General features: G+C 37.1%; 1 protein-coding gene across 3 annotated transcripts in view; it reads left to right on the plus strand.

The window, feature by feature from the left end:
• Positions 1 to 22,331, plus strand: part of LVRN (laeverin) — a 108,811-nt gene that overhangs the window by 17,557 nt on the left and 68,923 nt on the right. For all 3 annotated transcript variants that reach the window (XM_079143878.1, XM_079143880.1, XM_079143879.1), the window contains exons 2-6: positions 6,447 to 6,589; positions 7,767 to 7,906; positions 11,007 to 11,133; positions 18,030 to 18,184; positions 19,786 to 19,899. In XM_079143878.1, the coding sequence (XP_079000004.1) occupies positions 6,447 to 6,589; positions 7,767 to 7,906; positions 11,007 to 11,133; positions 18,030 to 18,184; positions 19,786 to 19,899 (679 nt within the window). The remainder of the gene's footprint in view (positions 1 to 6,446; positions 6,590 to 7,766; positions 7,907 to 11,006; positions 11,134 to 18,029; positions 18,185 to 19,785; positions 19,900 to 22,331) is intronic.

The following is a 22,331-nucleotide window of genomic DNA, read 5'->3' on the forward strand; positions in this document are numbered from 1 at the left end:
CGAGAGCAACTCTACCATGGCCTCTACTTTAGCACCTCTAGTTTACTACTCAGGCATTTCCTTTCTTACTTCTTTTGAACAAACCACCTATTCTAGAGATTTCTATGCTCTGGCTTGTTGGAATTCAAACAACTCCTAGTACTGTGCAAGCTTGAGGAATTATTCAGTTTACCCTTCCCTGGTACTTATTCTTTCCCCAATGTCCTTCTTTTGACCTCACAAAATGTAGATTAAAGCATATCTCATAATGAAATAAAAATACAACTTTGTTTTTACCACTGTCCTTTCACAGTTTTGTCTCTGGGATTATCTTTCCTATTCCTGCATGAAGACTCCAGCAACCCTTAATTTTCTGCTCATTCTTAGACGATGATCTACAGTCACAAAGTCACAAATACAGTCAGAGGCAAAAACGGGAAAATCCGGGAAAGAATGATTCAAGGGGAATTCTATGAAGATTTCTGGAGGTCTTTCTCTGTACAGCTGCTTCCTTTCTTCCACTGTACCCTAAGATGTTAGCTGTGTAGGCCTTTCTGAACACTAATCTCTGTCTTCTCAACTCAGTGAGATCATGGGATTCTCTTTCCATTTCTCCTTCCTGCACTGCAGTTTAGAAGTTGCTTCCAGGAATAAAGAGTGATCGTGGATTTCACCTTGTCTTTTCTTGAGGATCACAGTCCTGTGGTTCCTGTTTTCTAATGTCTAAAATCAGTCGTTTCATATATTTTGTCAGTGTTTTTAGTTATGTTCTGCGTAAGGCTGATTCCAGTCAGTTTTTCCCTCCTGGTGGAAAACAGAAGTTTTATCCTAAATTTGGAAATACTATTAATTATGTGGTTAATTTTAAGTCATCTTCATGATCTTTGTTTGATTTTAGTATTTATTAAATTATATACTTGAAGTCTGGCAGGGAATTAAAAAGGACCCTGGGCATGGGAGCCTGGACCCTGATTCTAGTACCATCCCTGCCGCTTACTAGTTGTCTAAGTTGTATAAATTTCCAGGGCATCAAGGTTCACATCTGTAAAATAAGATGGAAGGACTCTGTAATTCTATTCTATTTTCTAAATTAATTAGAGATTAATTCATATATATATAAATTCATATATATATTTATATATGTGTGTATATATATATATATATATATATATCTCCCTATTCTTGTATCCTTAGGAATACTTCTTTCATTTCTGATCATGGCATTCCCTTGATAAAAGATAAGTAGTAGCTAGGAGATATTTAGAGAAAGGAAAATAGCAAGATTCAGAGAAAGAAGTATGAGATAGTTGCAGGAAATTAGGACCATTTTTTGAGGAAAAACAAAGGAGTACAGCATGATCAAAATCAATCTCTTAGTGTACATGTAGATAGACTGAAGAAAGACTTGAAAAGCCTTTCTTGTAGTTTCTTTTTATGCTAGGAAACCTGGCACAGTGCTTAGGGTATGACACATAAAATAGATAATTGAGCAATATTAGGAAATGTTGTGAATATCTCAAAACAAGGCCAGTGAACTCAAGTGCCAGGCACATCATGTTGATGATGTCATAGAGGAAAGAGGTCATTTCGTTACCTATGTAGGTGTTCAACTTCTGGATTTCATGTGACTAACCAGTTTTCTCTGGGAAGTTATTTTGCTAACCAAATATTTAAATCCTGTATCTTTTTCAAACATACAGAAAAGGCATAACCTCATAATGCTGTAAAAGTACAACTTTGCTTTTCCCACTGTCCTTTTACAGTTTAGTCTATGGAATCATCTTTCTTACTCATATGAAGACTTCAGCAACCCATAATTTCCTGCTCATTCTTAGGTGACAAATGATCTATTGTCATTAAGTCACAAATATATTCAGAGGCAAAAAAAGAGAAAATCAAGTCCTGTGTAATACTCAAAACTTTGAACTTCATTTACTGCTCTCTCTCCTTCCTACCTCACTGCACCCTCACTTCCCCACTTCAGGGCTGGCTCTAAATGGAAGCCACAAATGCAGGCAGAGGCAAAAACCAAGAAAATCCCGTGACCAATGATTCAAATCTTCTATAAAGACTTATGAAGGTCTCCACAGAGGTGAGGAGTAGTTGATCTCCATTTCTCTACCTCCTGTTTCTAGTTCTTCCTGCTTATTTGAAGCTACCATTTCAATCTCACAAGGGTGCATAGGACAGGGGCCAACAGGTGACACATAGGGCAAGTACTTCTTCCTTGACTAGAGCTCTTGTCACTTGGTCTCACTCTGACCTAACAGATGTCTTTTTCCTGTATGATATCACTTTCTTAGACTCCCCATGGTTTCCTTGCTGTTTTTCCTTCTCCTATCATTCTCCTAATCCAGCAGGATACTTATTTCTCTGTTCTGATGGTCACTGTGACTCTCAGCCCTTGGACATCAAGTAATGCATCTCTCTACTCTCCTTCAGCCTCTTCCAGGTGGCTCTACTGGACAGGACAAGACATTTCCAATCCTGGCTTACTGTGTCTCAGACCCCACAGCTCCTCCAAGGAACACTCATACAACCCTTGTCTGGGACTGTCATATGTCCCAAATCTCTGCCTCCAAAGCAACCAGTTGTTCTCTTGCCTTTTACATTCTTGTCTGGTAGGAGTTAGATTCTGGCCACAGTGTTGATTTCAGCTTTCCTAATAGTAAGTTGGACACCAGTCCAGTAGTTATTTTATCCTTAAGAAACACTTCTACTGTTCTCTGGGGGTCTTCTCTCCCTAGACCAAGGTTAGAGGATTGCATCTCTTTCCATCTCCCTGACATGGAAGGCTTGGCAAAATACCTACTGCCAGCCAAAAGATCTCTTCCCTGTTCGTTTTTGTCTTCCTTTCTTACTCTTCTTGTCTTTTTATACCTAGCTCAGAAGCCCCAAAAGACCCCTAGTAAAAATCCTTACTTTGATGATCTTCAGAGCATGGTTTGGCACCTTTCTTTGGAATTTTGAATCTATTATATTTTGTTGCCTGGTGGAAACTTCAGTTTTCAGATCCTATTACACAAGTAATAAACAAACATGATTTATGGGCCAATCCTTGAACCACAGTCCAGTGGTGTAACATCTGGCTCTACTAAACATTTTGATTTCTAAGTGTGTATTGTGTTAAAAAATTAAGCAAGGGATAGGCAGAATGACTCTTGAAGAGTTTTATCTAATTTTTGACCAGCTCTGCTGTTTAGCACTTATTAACCAGAGCTGTAGGCATATAGAGTTCAATAATTTGGAATAAAATACCTTACTTAGTAAATATAGTAGGCATTTTTTAATAAGGTAGTAGATTGATTCCGCAAGGGCATCATGTGGTTCTTGACTACCAAGATCTCTTCCAGCACCAGAAAGTGGTGAGTCCATGTTTCTCTGGCAAGACAAGAGGGCAGGAAAGTGGCTCTGCAGATATTTCCAAATTAATTCCCTCACCAGTTGACCTCTCTAAACATAGACTTAATGTGCACCATAATAGCATGTTTCAGTGAAATTTGAAGGGAGAAGAGAGTGGTGGATGGTTCTATTTTCTGAGGTCTGAATAGCTTTACAGGGTTACTTGATTCCAGGGTGGCGGGGTGAGGAGAGAAACACCACCCTTAGGATACCAGAAGTGACTTAGCAAGATCATATGTGCTGCTGGTTGTTCCTGACCTTTACAGTCAAGACTGAAAACCAAAAAGACCGTTTGTATAAATTTAGGAGGGAACTAGTTGAATAAGAGCCAAGTGAATTTCTTTTATTTCACTTCTCTGGAGACCTATATCATGGAATTGGAAGGCATTTGCTTGATGCTTGATTTGCCCAAGTGGTCTCTCCAAGCTGGTGTCCTTAACCTATTTGAGCTGGTGACTATAAAAGTTCCCATTTCCCTGAAGAGTCTTGTTTTCTCTTGACCTTACAACCTCACTGAGATTCCTAAGCTTTGTGATGTCACAGCAGTGAAAAGGTTATCACCAAGCTTTACTTCCTACAGTTTTTATTACAAAACAATAGTCATTTGTGGGTTTCCCATATGTTTTATATGATTGGGTGTGCTTTTTCACTCTATACCACACTTTTTATGTTAATATGCTACCATTTGTACCAAGGCTCTGTAATTCCATAGGACTATAGATTTTCTCAAAATCATGCATGAACCACTAAGAGGAGGTTTCTCCAATTTCAGATGACTCAGTCATGGCCACCTCATGGGCTTTTTATCCATCTTAGAATCAGTTTTAGAGTTCTAATTGACCGTCAAGATCTAGCCCTCCCTTCATTTTAAAGAAATGAATTTCTAGAGAGTTTAAGCAATTTCTCAAAGTTACACAATTTGTTTATACTGCAGATACCAAGCAAGAACTCATGTCTGAATTCCCTTTTGATATTTTTTTCCATTAAATTGTCAATTGAATTAATCTCCACTTTATCCCATGCCCCCTAAAAACATCAACCAAACTATAAACAAATGCCAGTATAAAAACTCTACAAAAATACTTCCATGTTATACCTATACTAATATTAAACTGTCTGAATTTTATAAAGGCTCCAAGGCTGAGCAAATACTTATTCAGTTGCTATGACCAGCTTTTATCAAGTAATGTAAATGATACAAACAAATAACAACAACAAAAAATGCACAACCCCTACTTCTAGTAGTTTTTAATCAGAGAGAAAAGCAATTTTTATTCAGACTATGGTCAGCTATAACCCTACAACCTCTTTAACCCATTGTCCCATCATCCCAGATGTGGAATACCTATTAAAACTTTATAGTACATAACATATAATATGCATATAGTTACATTATTATATTAATTATAACATAATTATAATATTATATATTAATTATAACAAGAATATTAATGTCAGTTAATATAATAATATATATAAGCTCTAAATTAGAATTTCCAATATATTTTAATGCAACTGTGCAATTTCTCTGAAGTAGTCTCACAGTTGAAAACTTGGGACTTAATAGGTTAATGCATTTGTAATTAGTGATTTCCCAAACTTCTACTCCTACCCTGTAAGTACCACTCTCTGATTCATCTGAATCAAGAATGATTTGTCAGAGTGAAAGAAATATAGGATAATTCAAAAGTGACTTATTGGTAAATTTAGTCCTTAACAATATAAAAGCTCAAACAGAAATAAACATAGTATCATTAGTTTTTACACGGACAAACTGAGACTCAGCAATGTTATGTGACTTGCTCAGGATTATTCAGTTAGTAGCAGAGGGACCAGGGTCTTAGAGTGACTTTGGCTAGTGTCAGAGCTCACAGGCTTCCTGCTAATCCATGCAATAGAGTATAATAAAATAGGAAAAAGCAAATAGCAAAAAAATTAAAAAAAAAAACTAGTTACAAATTATAGTTTTGTCCCACTGAAGTTATAGACAACCAAAATTAGCTGATTATAAGAGGTTTCCAAATGTGTTGACTGTTCCATGTGTCCCGCCTAAAGCTGTGTGAATTTTTTTGTTAGAAGTGAAGCCTCATTGTAGGGAAAAGAGGAGTTCCCAGGAGTAAGGAATGGAGGGATACATTCTTTCAAGATATCTTTGTTGAATTCACCTTTTCTAAGAATTGGGACTGAAGCAAGAATAAAGGGATCAGAGATAGTAAGTCTTAGGACCCTAGGTGACAAAGGAATTTAGCATTCACAACTGTCATCTAAAGATAGGTTCCCAGGTCACCAAATGGCTAGTGGAATAATAGGATTTCAGGTTTATTCTGAGGAGGAAATTATTTACTAAGATCCCTGTTCTTGTCAAACTCAGGCAGTGTTTGCAGAGTGTGAGCTTGACATCATCTTGTTTGTTTAGGAACTCTTGTTCCCAAGAGTTTCTGTATATATTATCAATGCACATGAGATAATGTCAGTTTTGTGTTTTTCCAAGGAAGAAAGAGAAGCAGCAGTAGAGATTTGATGAATACATGTGAGTAACCATATATAACTGGAAGTTGTTTTGTTTCAGTTGGCATGTACCCATATTGTTTACTCCCAAGCGAGTCCAAATTAAAACCTTTCATAAAATTTCAACCAGGAATAAGAGGGAATTTGAGAAAAAGAAAAGAAATGTAGACCTTTTCAAACTGACTTGTACTTTGATGAAGGCTGAATGCAATAAGTAATTCTGGTTTTAAGAAGGCCTGTTTCTCAAAAGACAGTCATTGTGTATTTGCTATGTTTGTTCCTGTTTTGTTTATAAAAGGTTTTAAAGATTTATGATGTAATGAAGCAAATATTATTTTGTGGTTGAAAATTAGAGAGTTTCTTTTTTATTTTAGGTCTTACAGGAATTCCAAGGTGCAGTGAGAACTGCAGAGTGTGTTATGGGAGGGCAGTGAGGACGATGTGGGGAAGGTGTCCGGCGCCTTCCCACACACCAGACTTAATTATAAACCACACTCTATTTTTTTTTCCTTCCATCAATTTAGACAAAAATACATTTTCTTCAAAATGTATTTCAGGGCCCTCTTAGCATCTCAGATGGAGCCAACATTTGCCAGGAGTGTTTTTCCTTGTTTTGATGAGCCAGCTCTAAAGTCAACTTTTAATATCACAATTATTCATCATCCAAGATATGTGGCCCTTTCCAACATGCCGCAGCTAGGTAAGTAATACTTCCTGTCATTACAGAAACATAAACTTTGTAATAGTTTTTATGGTGGTTGCTTTTCTAAGCAGTGTGCTAGTAGTTGCAGCCTGTTCTAATTGGGGAGAGCCATCATGTGGGTATGTGTCAGCTCCCACATTTTGGAGATAATAAATTCTGATTCTTTGTGTTTTAGAATCCAGCGATGTTAACCTGTTCTTATACATCGGCAATAGTTTGAGTTTCAGCTGTTCATCATGAGAGATAACCAGTTAGTGGACTTTGTCTGAATCTGTTACACAGATGTATTTTATTTGGCTCACATGGTTTTCTTTTGATTGAATTAGTTCCAACTTTTAAAGGTCCAGAAATTTCACATAAAAATATAGATTTTTATTTCTTTGAGAATTCAGCAGCTCTAACAATACTGGACCTGCAACTTTTACTAATAGCCATCAGTTACAGCTGAGAAATGTCCACCTTCTGCAGGCTGGGCTCCATCCCTCAACCTGCCATGGTCTCCAGCACTCCGGGCTGATGTACACCAGCCCTTGTCACATCAAATGCCCAGCTCTCATGACCATCTGGGTTTGTGATTTCAGCTCTAGGCTCCAGACTGCCTCTGCTGAAGACCTCACTGAAACCTGAGAATGGCAGAATTGTATCTTGTTGACCTACCGTAGGTCCAGGAAGCTCTAGATTAAGCACTGGTAGAAGTGGGCCAGAGTAGGAAACAGAGCGAGTGGAGGAGAGAGAAGGCAGACTCATGGACTTGACCCTCAGACAAGCCCATATAACTCAAGTTTCTGACTCAGGCCCAAGTTGTTGTCTAGAGGTCCTCCTCTAAATGTACTTTTAATTAATTTATTTAAAAAATTAATTATTGTTAATCAATTATACATATTTATGGGTACAGTGTGATGATTTGATACAGGTATATAATCTGTACTGATTACTTCAAGTAATTAGCATCTCTATCTCCTTATCACTATCTTGTGTTTGGAGTCTGGGGTGACTATAGTTTATAATAATTGAATGCAGTTTTGATGGTGTAGGGGTAGTAGAGAAATCTAACTGTTAGACCATGGGGAGTAGTTGGTAAGTGGCTGGATGACAACTGACTCGACAAATTATTTCAGAGTTAGATCTTATTGCTTAAGTTTATGGTGATTTGGACTAAAATACATTTCTCTAGGTAAGTCTGAAAAAGAAGATGTGAATGGAAGCAAATGGACTGTTAGCACTTTTTACACCACGCCCCATATGCCCACTTACTTGGTCGCACTTGCCATATGTGATTATGATCATGTCAGCAGAACAGAAAGGGGCAAGGAGGTAAGGAAGATTCATTAGTAAGGAACCAGGCACTGACTGCAAATGATTCATTTACTCTGCCTATATCTGGGTTTTACGCTTATATATCCCATTGTCCCCTGGTTGTCTTTTCCAAGGCCTGTTAAAGCTTTAGGTGTGGTTTTGCAGAATGGGACATAATATTTCCTGCTACCACTCTGAGGTGGGGTTTCCATGGTTCTGAACACCTTCTTCCTGTTTCTGCCTTTGCAGAGGATGGGAAAGAACAGGGAGAGCTGCCACACTGGTACCTCAAAGCTCAGGTTTAGTATATATTTGCATTTAGCTTCAAGTGCTAATGTAGTCTTAAAACTGGTGTGATGCTCAAAATGCTGAATAAATGTGGCCCAGGCACCAACCAATCAAAACAGACGAGCCAGGAGCAACTGCTGTGGCTGAGATGGTACATTCAGGCGAAATGTCATCCCTATATAGGAGCTACCCTGCTGTGTTCCTTAACTCCAGGCATGCAAAGTATGTGTAGGGTGCTCTGTCCTGAAATGCCTGGTCTCCATCCAATCATACCCTCTGTATATCATAAACTTTTAGGAAAATATTAAGGTTATTGTGATAGCTTTACATACTAGTTCTCCTCCTTTCAAAGTTTGAAGGTAAGTAAGATTAGCACCTTTAGCCCATTTCTTTCTACTTGCATTGGCTTCATGAGGTTGAGAGAAATCAGGCCCTGAAGTTGACTGAAGCACACTGGGGCCTGAGATCTTCTAGGCTCGTACCATTGACAGGTGGAGACAAGGAACCTGTAGGTGAGCCAAGCGCATCATGGGGGGAGAATCAGTCAAAGCTACTCCGCCTACACTCCTCCTAACCTAATGAATTAATAATACTGTGTTGGATGCAAACATCAGCGTGTTATCTTCCTGTGTTGTTGGCTTCAGTCTGATTTCCCTTATTGAATAATTACTAGGAGATCCTTGACATTCATAAATATAACATTGGCCAAGACAAATTTTCATGACATACCTTGACAAATCTACTCAGGCATGATTTGCAATCCATTCAGATATCCATAGTGGTCCCTCAGAATCCACACCTCAAGTTGCTTGTTGTGGTCAGCCCTGCTCAGACAACAATTCTTAGAAAGGGATAAAATCTGTTACTTCATGAAAGATTACTCTATAAAGAATACCAGCTACCATAGAAACAGGGAGGAAATGGATTTGCATATCTCAGAAAGTAATATTCTTAGCCAGAAAACTAAAGTTTGGGTTGAGTTTATCAGTGGAATGTTGCATTTGGCTATGGCTCGGCTTTACAATGTTGACAAGTCCACCATATACTCTACTGGGGTACCAGAATGTATGCTTGGAATAGTGTCCAGCCTATTCAAACATTGCTCATTAATTAAGAGATAAAGATTTAGTGGAATGGAGAATGTGGTGAATGTGAATGTGAAGCATGAGGATAAATATAGAAGACACGTAAGTAGGGAAGGAAATAACTTGAGTGGAATTTGGCATACACATGTATTATTCTCTTAGATGTCAAGATCTGCTGTGTCCAGCGAGGGCCACCAGAACACAGTGGTGGGCTGGGTATTGTTTGGAAGGAACTTTACAGCTACTTCTCCAAAATAGTCCTCACTGGTTTGTGTTCCTTGCCTCCTTCCAGGGGCTACACACTCCATCGTTCACCTCACTTTGGGCTGTAGAATGGGTCACTTAGGGGAGGAGCACTGTAAACTGAAAACTAATATGTAAATATGAATTGGCAATGCTGTTATTTTCCAAAAGGCTACAGTTAAAACACACACATTATCTCCTGTGGGGAAAGATGACTATTATTTCCACCATCAGTTGAGCAGGCTTCCCAAATGTCACGTCAGAAAGTTAGATCTTGAGATGGGAGAGAGTTGGTGTAGTGGAAGGGTAGGGCCCAGCCCTGAAGTCATCTTCCCCACCATAATGAGGACTCTGCAGCACTGGAGAGGCAGAAAGCAATGAAGGGAACCAGGCCGGAGCCTCAAAAACAGGTGGTTGCATTTTGTGCAACAGGAGCATTTCTGAACCTTTACGTAATTCAAAATTCACATAATTCAAGACAAATTTACCAGAAGAAATAAAAGCATGTTTAGGTGAATATGTTCTTGGAGTATATAAGCCTGTAACTATTGTGAAGCTTTTTTGTTTTTCTTGACATTTTCTCCAGTGTTTTTAGAGCTCTTTCTTAAGTTAATTGCATTCACATCAGGACAAACATTTTAATACTCTCCCCTCTAACTTTTGCTCTAAGTTTTCTTAGTTTTACATATTTCCTTTATCATTGATGCTGCAATACTATTAAAATTATTTAGATGCTGTAGTTGGAGAGTATGAAGTATTTAATTATTACACTAGTACTGATTGTTGAAACCATGCATATAACTCACCAAAATCACACATAGAAGTTCCCAAGGGCCCAAACAACAGTGTGGTTACACGAAACTTACAAAAAATGGCAGAGATTCCTTTTTACCATCTAAAGTGAAAATAGCCTTTTGCAAGAGAATAAGCAGAGAATATAATTCACTTGCTTCAACAGCTCTAAAATTATTAAAATTTCAAAGAACTTTTTAAAATTAGGAGAATTAATTATATTTTAAATTTTGAAAATAAGGTGGAACAATTAATATTTAGTTGCTAAACCATTTTAAATTTACATGATTTGAATTTCTCTCATTCCCACCACATGGTGTAACCATCACTAACAGTCCAATTCTGTCCTGGATCATTAGAAGTATATCCTGGGAAGGGAAGAATGGATTCAAAGTGTCCTTTCATGTAGAACTTGGATTTTCTATGGGATGGTGGTATCGACCATTCCGGGGACTGTTTTTCTATTACAGAGGACACATGTTACTGTCAAAAGTCGACATAACACACTTTTGGGGGGCATTCCTGTTCTTAACTCAGTCAGCGGTCCTCTGGGATTTTCGCAGTATGTGTATTCATTGAAGCGTTTTAAACGCAGAGCTTCTGAGAAGGTAAGACTGGCTGTAGAGCGGCAGGAAATTGGAGCAAGCAGGCTGCCACTCTTCAACATCTTTGTTGCTTTGCCTAATCACTGCTGAATTGTTTTGATTTAGATTCACGTCTGGGCCCGGAAAGATGCCATTGCAAATGGAAACGCCGACTTTGCTTTGAACATTACAGGTCCCATCTTCTCTTTTCTGGAGGATTTATTTAATATCAGTTATCCTCTTCCAAAAACAGGTGAGGCATCTTTTCTTCCAATACAATTGGTTTCCTGTTATGGGGCCCTTGAGTTGAGGCCACAAGGTGCTCAGGGGAGTCTTTAAGGGCTTACCTCCACTGCTATGTTTTACATCATCTTGAACCAGGTGCCCATCTGTTCTTTTTTTTTTTTTTTTTTTGCGGTGCTGGGGATTTGAACCCCGGACTTGTGCTTGCGAGGCAATGCCCATCTGTTCTTTTTCCATATGGTGCCATGTCCCCAACAGGGATTTAAAAACTTTGGGGTTTAGATTCCTCCTGGGCACTCACTGGCAGCTTATTTCCTCCAGCTTCTTCTCTGGTCTTTTCTCACATAATGCAAGTGTGCTGTGCGAGGTTCTGGATCCTTCTAGCCAGTGGGCTTGCATGACGTACTCCAGTTTCCTTCAGTTTTTTTTTTTTTTTTTTAATATTCTTTAGCTGTGAGTCATTGGATTAGGACTTGGTGGTCCCATCTGGGAATTTTCATTGTATAAAATTAGAATTGTGTGTGAATAAAATATGATCCTCAAGGAATTATGTAAATATTTTATCACTTGTAGATCTGTGTGGTATCTTTGTAAAATTGTATGAGCCACTCAACTCAGAAAGTTGCTCAAAGTTTTTCCTCTCTAAATTGAGAGTATCATGTAAATATGTTTTGTTCCTTGGACACGTTAGTGGAAGTCCTAGAAGCAGCACACTGCCTATGGCGGCAAATGATGGAAGAAGGTGGGGAGTAAACATTTTGAGGCATGAGGTTCTGGAACACTGGAAAGCCACAGACTTCGCAGCTCTAGCATTCTGCTAAGGCCGAATGGTGAGTGAAGGGATGCAACCAGCCTCAGCCCAGTCAGAGATCCTGGTGGTGACATCTGTCATTCATGGGATTGAAGGCAGCAAGAGTCTGGGCTTGCAGACGAAGCTCCTAGCATTTTGTGCTGGAGGCTGTGAAGGTGATCCTTGTCTGGGCAAGAAAAATTCCATTTGTGTTTATTTAGATGAAAAGTCCAGAGTTATCCTTGTTCCCTTAAGGCACCCCCCCCAATCCAGTTAGTCACCTTATTATCTGCTACACCCACACACTCACTTCTTCCACACCCCTCATTTTCCCTAGTTGACATCACCAACATCTCTTCATAGCAGTCCTCATGTGATTTCACCCTCTTCCATTTTGCCCTTCCAATCCATCCTTGTGTACAAAGTCAGAGGAATCTTTTCAGGGAAAAATCTGATCATGTTTTTGCAGTCCTCTTTAAATCTGCCTTGTGGTTCCCCACTGCCTCGAGGATAAAGCCCCAGCTCAGTACCATGTCTTTAAAATGGTGCGCCAACCTCTTCAGAGATGTCTGCAATTCCTAAGAGTAGTAAGATGCTTGAACACAGTCTTTGTCTCCTCCTATGCTTTCACCTCCCTCTCCTTTCCTCCAGTTTCTTGCACATGAAATTTGCATATACTGGAACATCTTCTACCCAACTGGCTAATTCAACTCAGTATCCCCTCCTCCAAGAAGCCATCCTTAACTCCTTTCCTCATGGTTCCATAGCATCCCGTGCACCCCTCCACCTGAGCCCTTGACAGGCTGTGTCCTAATTGTCTGCCCCGTTTGATTGAGAGTAACAGGGTCAGGATCTGGATTGTCATTTACTTTGTCATTTACCTCCAGAGCCTAGGGCAATGATTCTCTCTGATAGTAACCAGTAAATTAATTCAGGGTGGGGGGTGTAGGGTGATAGAGGGAATAAATACATGCAATCAGTTCAGCAATGCTACTCAAGTGCTGACTAACTTATCAACTCCTGGATGTCAGGGTTGTATGTGTACTTTATATATATAAATGTGTGTGTGTGTGTGTGTGTGTATACTTTATGTATATGTCTATCCTTCATAACATCTTAGCCAATGTTACCCTATGAACACTCAGAGGTGCTCAATTAAAACTTCATTTTAATTGATAGGTGATTAAAATAAGCAGTTTCTCTATTGCTGGATTTTTAGAAGAAAGATAAACTAATGTATCTTAATTAATTTAACTCATGGTTGAGTCACTAACAAAACAAAACAAAACCATCAATGGCTTACCCACCAGCACTTCCCACATATGTCATTCTTGGTGAGTCAGAAGAGGGCTATTGGCTAATCTATTCTCTCAATGAATTCTGAACTCAGAATCTAAGATAATATAAATTGTATTCATATATCTATAGTAAGTAATAGAATTTTTTTTCTGGTGTGGTTATCCTTTTAACTCACTCTGTTTAAAGTCAAAATTTATTGAGCAAACACTGGAAAATAATAAATACTCCCTGGATGCCAAGTCACTGCAAAAGCAGCAGATGGGTAGGGCTCTGTTCAAGAAACACAATTGGGGAGGCAGCTTCTATATGTCAGAAACATAAGTAACAGATTATATCAGCAAGAGATAAAATATTGGGTAAATAAGAATTTTAAAAGAAAGAGGATGAATAAATAGTAATTGAAGTATCCTGAATATATAAAGGACATCTATAAATAAGTAAGAAAATACAACCCAACAGGAAAACAAGATAGATGAAAAGAAAAGGGAACATATGTGGCTAATAAATTTATGAAGAAATGTTTTACTCATTAGTAATCAGAGAAATGAATATCCAAGGCCACAGTGAAATATCATTTTGTACCCAGTTGCCAGAAAATGAACATTTTAATAAATGGCAAGTGTTGGAGAGAATGAAACATCTTTAATGGGAATGTCAGTTATTACACCCACTTAAAATATATTTATTATATTTCAGTATTGACCATTTGAATACCATTCCTAAGTATACTCTTAAGAGAAATCTAAACACACATGTACTAGCAGACGTGAACAAGAATATTCATAGCTAGCTGGGCACAGTGGCCTAGCCTCCCAGTGGCTTGTGTGGCTGAGGTAGAAGGATCACAGGTTCAAAACCAGCCTCAGCAATTTAGAGAGGCACTGGGCAACTAAGCAAGACCCCATCTCAAAATAATAAATAAATGAATAAAATTTTTAAAATGACTGGGGCTGTGGCTCAGTGGTTAAGTACCCCTGGGTTCAATCCCTGGTACCAAAAAAAAAAAAAAAAAAAAAAAAAAAAGCCATAGCTATACTTTTTATAATAGCCCCAAACTGAAAATAACAAAAATGGTCATTGATAAGAGAACTGGTAAGTAGATGGTGGAGCATTTACACAATGGAAAAATGATATAGAAATGAAGATAAATGCTTATTTTTAAGTTTATTATAAAACTAAACTCTTTGTATTTATATATAAATTTATATATATTTATGATAATATTTCTTTAAAGTAAGGGAATGGCAAACATAAAATGTGATAGAAAACATAGCTTGCCAAGCCCTTGTTTAAAGGGTTAAGTGGTAAATTCATGGATGTTTATATTATTAAAATAATGAGCTAATCATTTAAGTCAAGTGAAACAGGGTCATGTGTGAATCAATAATAGTTTATCAGGAAACAAGGATTTCTCTTAGTCTAACTGTATGCAGCTGGAGTATGAAATGGCTTCTTGGAAGGGAAAAATAACAGAATGAATCAAACAACATTGCTCTATGTAAATTTATGATTACACAAATGGTATGCCTTTACGCCATGTACAAACAGAGAAACAACATGTATCCCATTTGTTTACAATAAAAAAAAAAAAAAAAAAAAAAAGAAATGGCTTCTTAGAGCTGGTGAGATTGGACCACACATTTCGATAACATTCATAGATTGAGCAGAGGGTTTCCTGGGATAGCAGACAGTACAAGCAGAGGAAGGCTCTGGTTGTGGAGAGCAAGAGGGATTGGGTTGGCTGGAGGAGAGCAGTTTTTTGGTGAGAGATGTGGGTTAGTTGGTAGGTGGGATGGGTGTGGATGGGCGTAGAGGCAGTTTAGAAGGATGAGCAACTAAGGCCAAGGTAACTAAGGACCAAGTGTGCCCAAGGCCCACTGAGCAATGGAGGTATGAAATGTTTAGGATGCTCTTTGCTACATGCTCCACGTCAGTTGTATAAACTCAAATATTCAACATAGCACAGTTTAGAATGTTCACTAACAAAAGTAGCATGGACTATAGGAATGACATTTCTTCCACTGGAAAAAGAAAATAAGCAAAACTTGTACTATTCTAGTTATAAATATAAGTAAGAAATAATCACACTAGAAAATTTGCAACAAAATAGAAAAGCTATCAGGCAGAGAGAAAACCTCTACTGATGTTTTGGTCCATATTTTCCCAGTCTGTCAGTCTTGATCTCTTTCTATTTGCTTTTTTTTTTTTTTTTTTTTCCTTAACAAAAATGGCACCATAGTGTTAACACTGTGTTTGAATGTCTTTTTTATGTTTTAAAGATAACACAGGAACGGGATCCAGATAACTATTCTTTGTATTGTCCTTTTCAAACATAGAATTCCTACACATTCGTTTAACAAAGTAATTTATTTAATCCTCTGTGGTTGAACATTTGGAGTATTTTACCTTTTTTTTTTTTTTTTTAATTGGCTACTTTAAAAACACTAAATAAAATTTTTACAAGGAAAGTTAGCATATATCTGAATTATTTGTCTTAGTATAAATTCCAAAAGTCGAATGGTTTAGTCAAAGGTTATAAACATTCTTAAAGGTTATGAGGCATTTTGCCAGATTGTTCTAGAAAGATTATGCTATTTGACACTGTTACCCATCAGCTATGTGCCAGTTTTCTTATATATACACCAAAACTTAATTATTGATCTCATGCATTTGAAAGTATTATATCCTTTTAACTTTTCTTTAATAATTAATGGGGTCAGCATTTTAAATAAGATCTTGGCTGTTACCTGACTTCTTTGGTGAATTATTCTTTTTATTTTATTCACATATTTATTGTGGGACTGGTGATTGAACCTAGTGGGGTTGTATCTCTGAGCTACAGTCCCAGTCACTTTTATTTTATTTTGAGACAGGTTCTTGCCAAATTGCCAAGGTTGACCTTGAATTTCCAATCCTCCTGCCTCAATCTCCCCAGTCACTGGCTTTACAGGTGTGTGCTATCAAACCAGGCTTATTCTTTTAATTTAATTTAACTTATTTACTTTGGTACTGGGAATTGAACCCAGGGACATTTTACCACTGAGCCACATCCCCAGCACTTTATTTATTGATTTATTTTTATTTTGAGACTTAGGGCCTTGCTAAATTGCTGGGGTTGGTCTCAATTGTGAGACTCCTGCTTCAGCCTCCCCAGTTGCTGAGATTACAGGCATGTTCCACCATACCTGGCTTTTTATTTTTTAAAATGTTGCTCAGATTGGTCTTGAACTCCTAGATCTCAGCCTTCTAAGTATGTTTTTTCTGCCATTCTCTCTCACACAGAGAGACACTTTCTTTTTAAAATTTTTTTTAGTTGTAGATGGGCATAATACCTTTATCTTATTTATTCATTTCATGAGGATTGAACCTAGTACCTTACATGTACAAGGCAAGCGCTCCAACACTGAGCCATGATCCCAGCTCTGATACCTTCTAGTTTTTTTGTGGTATATACTGTAAATATTTTTCCTAGTTTATGGTTTGTCATTCAAATTTGCTTAAAATATTTTTGATGAACTATGGCATTTAATTTTAAATAGACTTTATTTTTAGAGCAGTTTTAGGTTAGAAAAATTATGCAGAAAGTGTGAGGAGTTCCCATGTACCTCCTCTCTCCTTCGTCTTCTCACTACAGGCTTCTATTGTTAGTATTTTGCGTTAGCGTGGTACATTTGTTACAATTGATGAACCAGTGCTAATATGCTATAGGTAGCTGAAGTCCATGGATTAAGTTAGGGTTTATTCTGTGTGTTGTATAGTTCCTTGGGTTTTGACAAGTGTTTAATAATGTGTATCTACTGTTACAACATCACACAGAATAATTTCACTGCTGTAAAATTATCCCATTCTCCTCCTATTCATCTCTCTCTGGATCCCTGACAACCACTGACATTTTTACTGTCTTTATAGTCTTACCTTTTTCAGAATGTCATATATTTAGAATCACACAGTATGGAGCTTTTGCAGACTGGCTTCTTGTACTTAACAATATGCATTTAAGGTTCCTCCATGTCTTTTCATAGCTTGGTAGCTCATTTCTTTTTGTGCTCAATACTACTCTATTGTAAGAATGTAGCTCAACTTATCCATTTACCTACTGAAGGGCATCCTAGTTGCTTCCAAGTTTTACAATTATGAGTAAAGCTCCTGGAAACCTTTGTGTACATGTTTTTGTGTGAACATGTTTTCAGCTCATTTGTGTAAATACCTAGGAATGCAATCCTTAGATCTTATGGTAAGCCCATGCTTTGCTTCTTAAAGAAACTACCAGACTGTCTTCCATAGTGACTGTATAATTTTTGCATTCCTACCAGCAGTGAGGAGAGAGTTCTTGTTGCTCTGCATCCTTGCCAGAATTCGCTGTTGCCAAATGGATTTTAGCCATTTTAGTAGCCATTCCATCACATAAAAATCCAGTCTGCATAGTGGTATATCATTTTCATTTTCATTTATAATTACTTAGCAACAAATGATGCTGAGCATCTTTTCATGTTTGTTTGCCATTTGTATATCTTCTTCCATGAGGAGCCTGTCCAGATCTTTTACCCATTTTGTTTTATTATTTTTGAGTTTTAAGAGTTCTTTGTATATTTGAATCCAAGTGCTTCATCAAAAGCTTTATATAATCAAAACAATTTATTTTCTGTCTTCTGTATTTGCTGTTATTACCTTAAAAACCTTCTCTTCCCTCAGGTTATAAATATTCTCTTGTAAGTTTCAGTAATTTTATAACTTCATGTTAAGATAATTTATAGCTAGAATCTCAATTTTTTTTGGAAGGGATGATTTAATTTTTTCCTCCATTTAAATCCACTTAGATTTAATTGCCTTGCCTGTTTTTGACAACCGTGCAATGGAAAATTGGGGACTACTGATGTTTGATGAATCATTATTATTGCTGCTACCAAGTGATCAACTGACCGAGAAAAAGACTTTGATCTCCTACATTCTCTCCCATGAGATTGGACACCAGGCATGTGGTAAAATTTTTTTTTTTTTAACTTCCCATGAAGGTATTCTCCAGTTGCTCTACCAAAAATAGCATGAAACAAAAACACTGCCACACCACATTTTTAAAAATTCTTGAAAAGAGTGACAGTGAGTAGAATCAAGGAAGGATCTACTTCGTGAGATTCCAGCAGGACTTGAGCTGTTGGTGATGGATCATAGTGATGAGGCCTCAAGTTCAGGCGAGGGGTGAGGATTTACATCCAAAGATAACTGATCCACAAAGTCCTCTTCAAGGAAAGAAAGCCACTGGGTGTAGTGGTTCACATCTGCAATCCCAGTACTTGGGAGGCTGAGGCAGGAGGATTGCAAGTTGGAGGCCAGCCTCAGCAACTTAGTGAGACCCTGACTCAAAATAAAAAATAAAAGGGACTGGGGATGTAGCTCAGTGGTAAAGCATCCCTGCGTTCAATCCCTAATACAAGGAAAAAAAAAAAAAAAAAAAAAAAGGAAAGGAAAGGAAGCCATACAGATCTCTGAGGATTGAGTATTTGTTTTTTCATTCCACCTTAAAATACAGGATATTCAAAAGGCCATTAAAAATACACACATTTGTTGTTTCAAACTCTTACTTTATTTTATTTTGGAGAGAGGTTAAATGGATACAGGCAATACCATTAGTAAGGGCAACAATAATTAATCCTCAAACTGCATCAGCAAGGGCAGTGTAAACAAATATTTTATTAAATCAGTGTTTTTTCACATTGTGATTTTAGAAGGTTAGCCATTGAATTTGGTGGAAATTCTCACATCTGCATTTCAGACTTTATTTCATTTATATGCATTTGTCAAAAAAGAAATCATCTCAAACATGGAAGTGGTACTTCTTAGTGATGTGGTTTCATAAGAAGTTTGGAAAAGAGCAATTTACTAGGATTGAATAACACCCCAGTGCATAGCAACACACACACTTTCACAGGCTTTGATCAATCACCCCAAGTGTCATTTTTTATTATACCTTCAGTGGTATGCCGTTTTTGAAAACAGGCTGCTAGCAGCTATTATAAAACTTTGGCTAAGTACCAATGCATGAATTTGTTGGTTTTGAAAATTATTGTTTTTCTTTCTTAGTTCTGTTCAAAAAACTTTTTTTCTGTTCAGTTCAAATAGAAAATAATTACAGCTGGACCACATTGCAGAACATATGATTACTTGAATGATTTGTATGTGGCACAGATCAAGTCGTGTTTTAAAACATGACAACCACTTACAGCAAACTCTTGTTTAGAGTGTAATGTGCAAGGATTAGTAGGTGGTAAGTCAGTATTCCGGTCTTCTGCTTCATTTAACTAAACCCAATAATTTTGGGCAATATGAACAGTTTAAGAAATGTTACTCATATTTTGAAAACAAAAATTGCTTTCAGTCATTGGATGTGAAAATAATTACATCAGAAAAATGCATGACTGGTATTTCCTCGTGTTAAAACAATGCCTGCTTTTTGGAATCCTGTTTTCAAGTTTTGTCATTTATAACAAATAAAGTTTAATTGTGTCATTTATTTAACATGCAATTACAATATAACTTAAACTTAAGAAAGCTATTTTTCTCTACCATCTCCAAAAGTGGTTTGGAAACTTGGTCACCATGAATTGGTGGAACAATATCTGGCTCAATGAGGGTTTCGCATCTTATTTTGAGTTTGGAATAATTAACTACTTCAATCCTAAACTTCCAAGAGTAAGTATGTTTGTTAAATTTATTTAAAAATCTTTCTCTTAATTTAGGATTAAAGCATATTCATTGTTGAAAACATATAAAATATAAATATAAAAATTAAATTACTAATATTAATGCCATATTATTTTTTGATATATTTTTGTCCTGGAATTAGCTATTGTAAATATTTTTTAAAATTGGAATTATACAGAAATTCATAATGCCTTTATACTTCATTTTAAATCATGAGCATTTCTACATATCATTGAATCTTTTTTAAGACAAAATTTTTAATGGCTGCCTAATATTTTATCATTTCAACTTACCACGTGTTTGTATATAATCTTTGCCTTTTGTTAGGTTCTGGTTATTTTCATTTATTCCTACCCATACTAAATTTTAAAACAGTTTTAAATTTTAAAACAGGTAGTCTATGACCTTGAAGATAAGTGATATGCTAATTATAGAGACTCACATAGAATGCTATTGTTGATATTACTTTGTGGATTGGAATAAGAGTAGTATATATATAAAAAATTCATGAATATGAAAACCTGATGGTTTCAACTATAGCTTTTATTTTTGATGTTTAGTTACAGTAATTAGGTAGTGCTTTTTGAATGGCATGATAAAACCAAATTGATTTGATTTGATTTAGGTATTAAAATATTTAATAATGTTATATTTTGATATAGACCTCACTTCTTTAGCAAAGCAGAGGTTCTTTTCTTGGCTTGCATTCCTGATATCCGCTTCCCTGCCTGATTTCTGCCTCCTGTCACCTCTCTGGTCTTTGGGTTTGCTCCTTCCTGCTACTCTTCCCTAGCCTCTCTGTCATCTCACCTCCCCATTGTTCCAAGTCTTGACCTCGTCTCTCTTCTTCCTATCCTCACTCATTCATACTGCTTATTAATACTTGAAATAATGATCTCCACTCGCCAGATCTTCTTTACAAGTGAAGTCTATTAATTTTAAAGAAGATTCTAAGATTATGTTCTTTCTACAGTTTCTGTCAGCTTTCCTGGGAGATTGGTTCCAGGATGCCCATTAGATGGCAAAGTCTGTAGATTTGGCCTTTATGAAATGGTGTATTGTTTGCATATAGCCTAAGCACATGTTTCCGAATACCTGAAGTCACCTCTAGGTTAGACGTAATACCTAGTACAATACAAAATGTTATGGGAGTGGTTCTCATACCATATTGTTTAGGAAAAATGACTAGAAAAATATGTCTGTATGTATCTAGTTCCTACGCAATTTTCCCCCATGTTTTGACCCACAGTCCACCGAATCCATGGGGGCGTCCATGGGTATGGAGGGCCGACTGCATTACCGTGGTAGTAAAATTTCCTTCTTTTATGAAAGACGGTGATAGTAGATAGTTGTTTTTGTTGATTTTTTGGCAGAATAAAAAGTTGACAAGCCTGTCCTGACTCCACAAAAACCTTTTAAAAATCCCTTTTCCCTATATGTGAAAACATAGTGTTTGGGAAGCACTGAGGTTGGGAGGCCTCTTAATGCCACACACCCTGCATCCTGGAAGATGCCACCAGCCCCAGCCCTGTCACTCTGCAGTGCCTCCCGCTTCCTCCCCTGTACTGTGCACAGGCCCTGTTGTCCTGAAATGGGGTTTGAATGTTATCATATAGAACAGGAGACTGAAATGTTCAGTGACTTTCCTAAGGTCATTTTCCTAAGTGGACAGACCTGTGATTACAACCCCAATGTCTGAGCTTAGGCTGATGATACCTAGAATAATGGTGATAATAACAATAATAAAACTGAATTTGGCATTCACTGGGTACCCAGAATATCAGTGCAAAGCACTAAGAGTTCTTTACAGACATCATCTTATTCAATTCTCAGAACAATATGTGTGTAGTTGTTATTTCTATTTTACAGATGAAGAAACTGAGGCATCAAAGCATTAAGTAAGTTAGAAGGTCTGAGTTTCAGTGCCAGGACTCTGACCTCCCAGGCTTTTAACCACGCTGCTTTATAGAGAGAGCACACGAGAGTGTTCCTATCCTCAAGAACCTAGTGTGTGTGTGTGTGTGTGTGTGTGTGTGTGTGTGTGTGTGTTCCACTCTCTACATATAAACTTTACATACAGCAAATCTTTTCTTCAAAAATACTTCCCATATACTCATATACTCTATACGTACAAAATTGTGTGGTTCTTTTGTGAAATAGAATCACATATGGTTAATGTCATCTATAACTTTTTGAAAGCATTTGGTTGTATCCCAAATTAACTATACCTAAAGTCAATAATGCAGTTTCATTCCCGTCAGACAATGAAAGTCACCCTTTCTTTTCTTAAGGGAATGGATTATTAACATTAATTTCAGTTACCTCTTACTGCAACAAAAATGGCTAGATATTACCAGATTCTGGCAAACCTGATGAAAACTTATTACTGGTATTTTTGAAGTTAAAATTGCACCATTTAG

Source organism: Sciurus vulgaris, assembly GCF_902686455.1.
Source record: "Sciurus vulgaris genome assembly, chromosome: 6".
Classification (NCBI taxonomy): domain Eukaryota; kingdom Metazoa; phylum Chordata; class Mammalia; order Rodentia; family Sciuridae; genus Sciurus; species Sciurus vulgaris.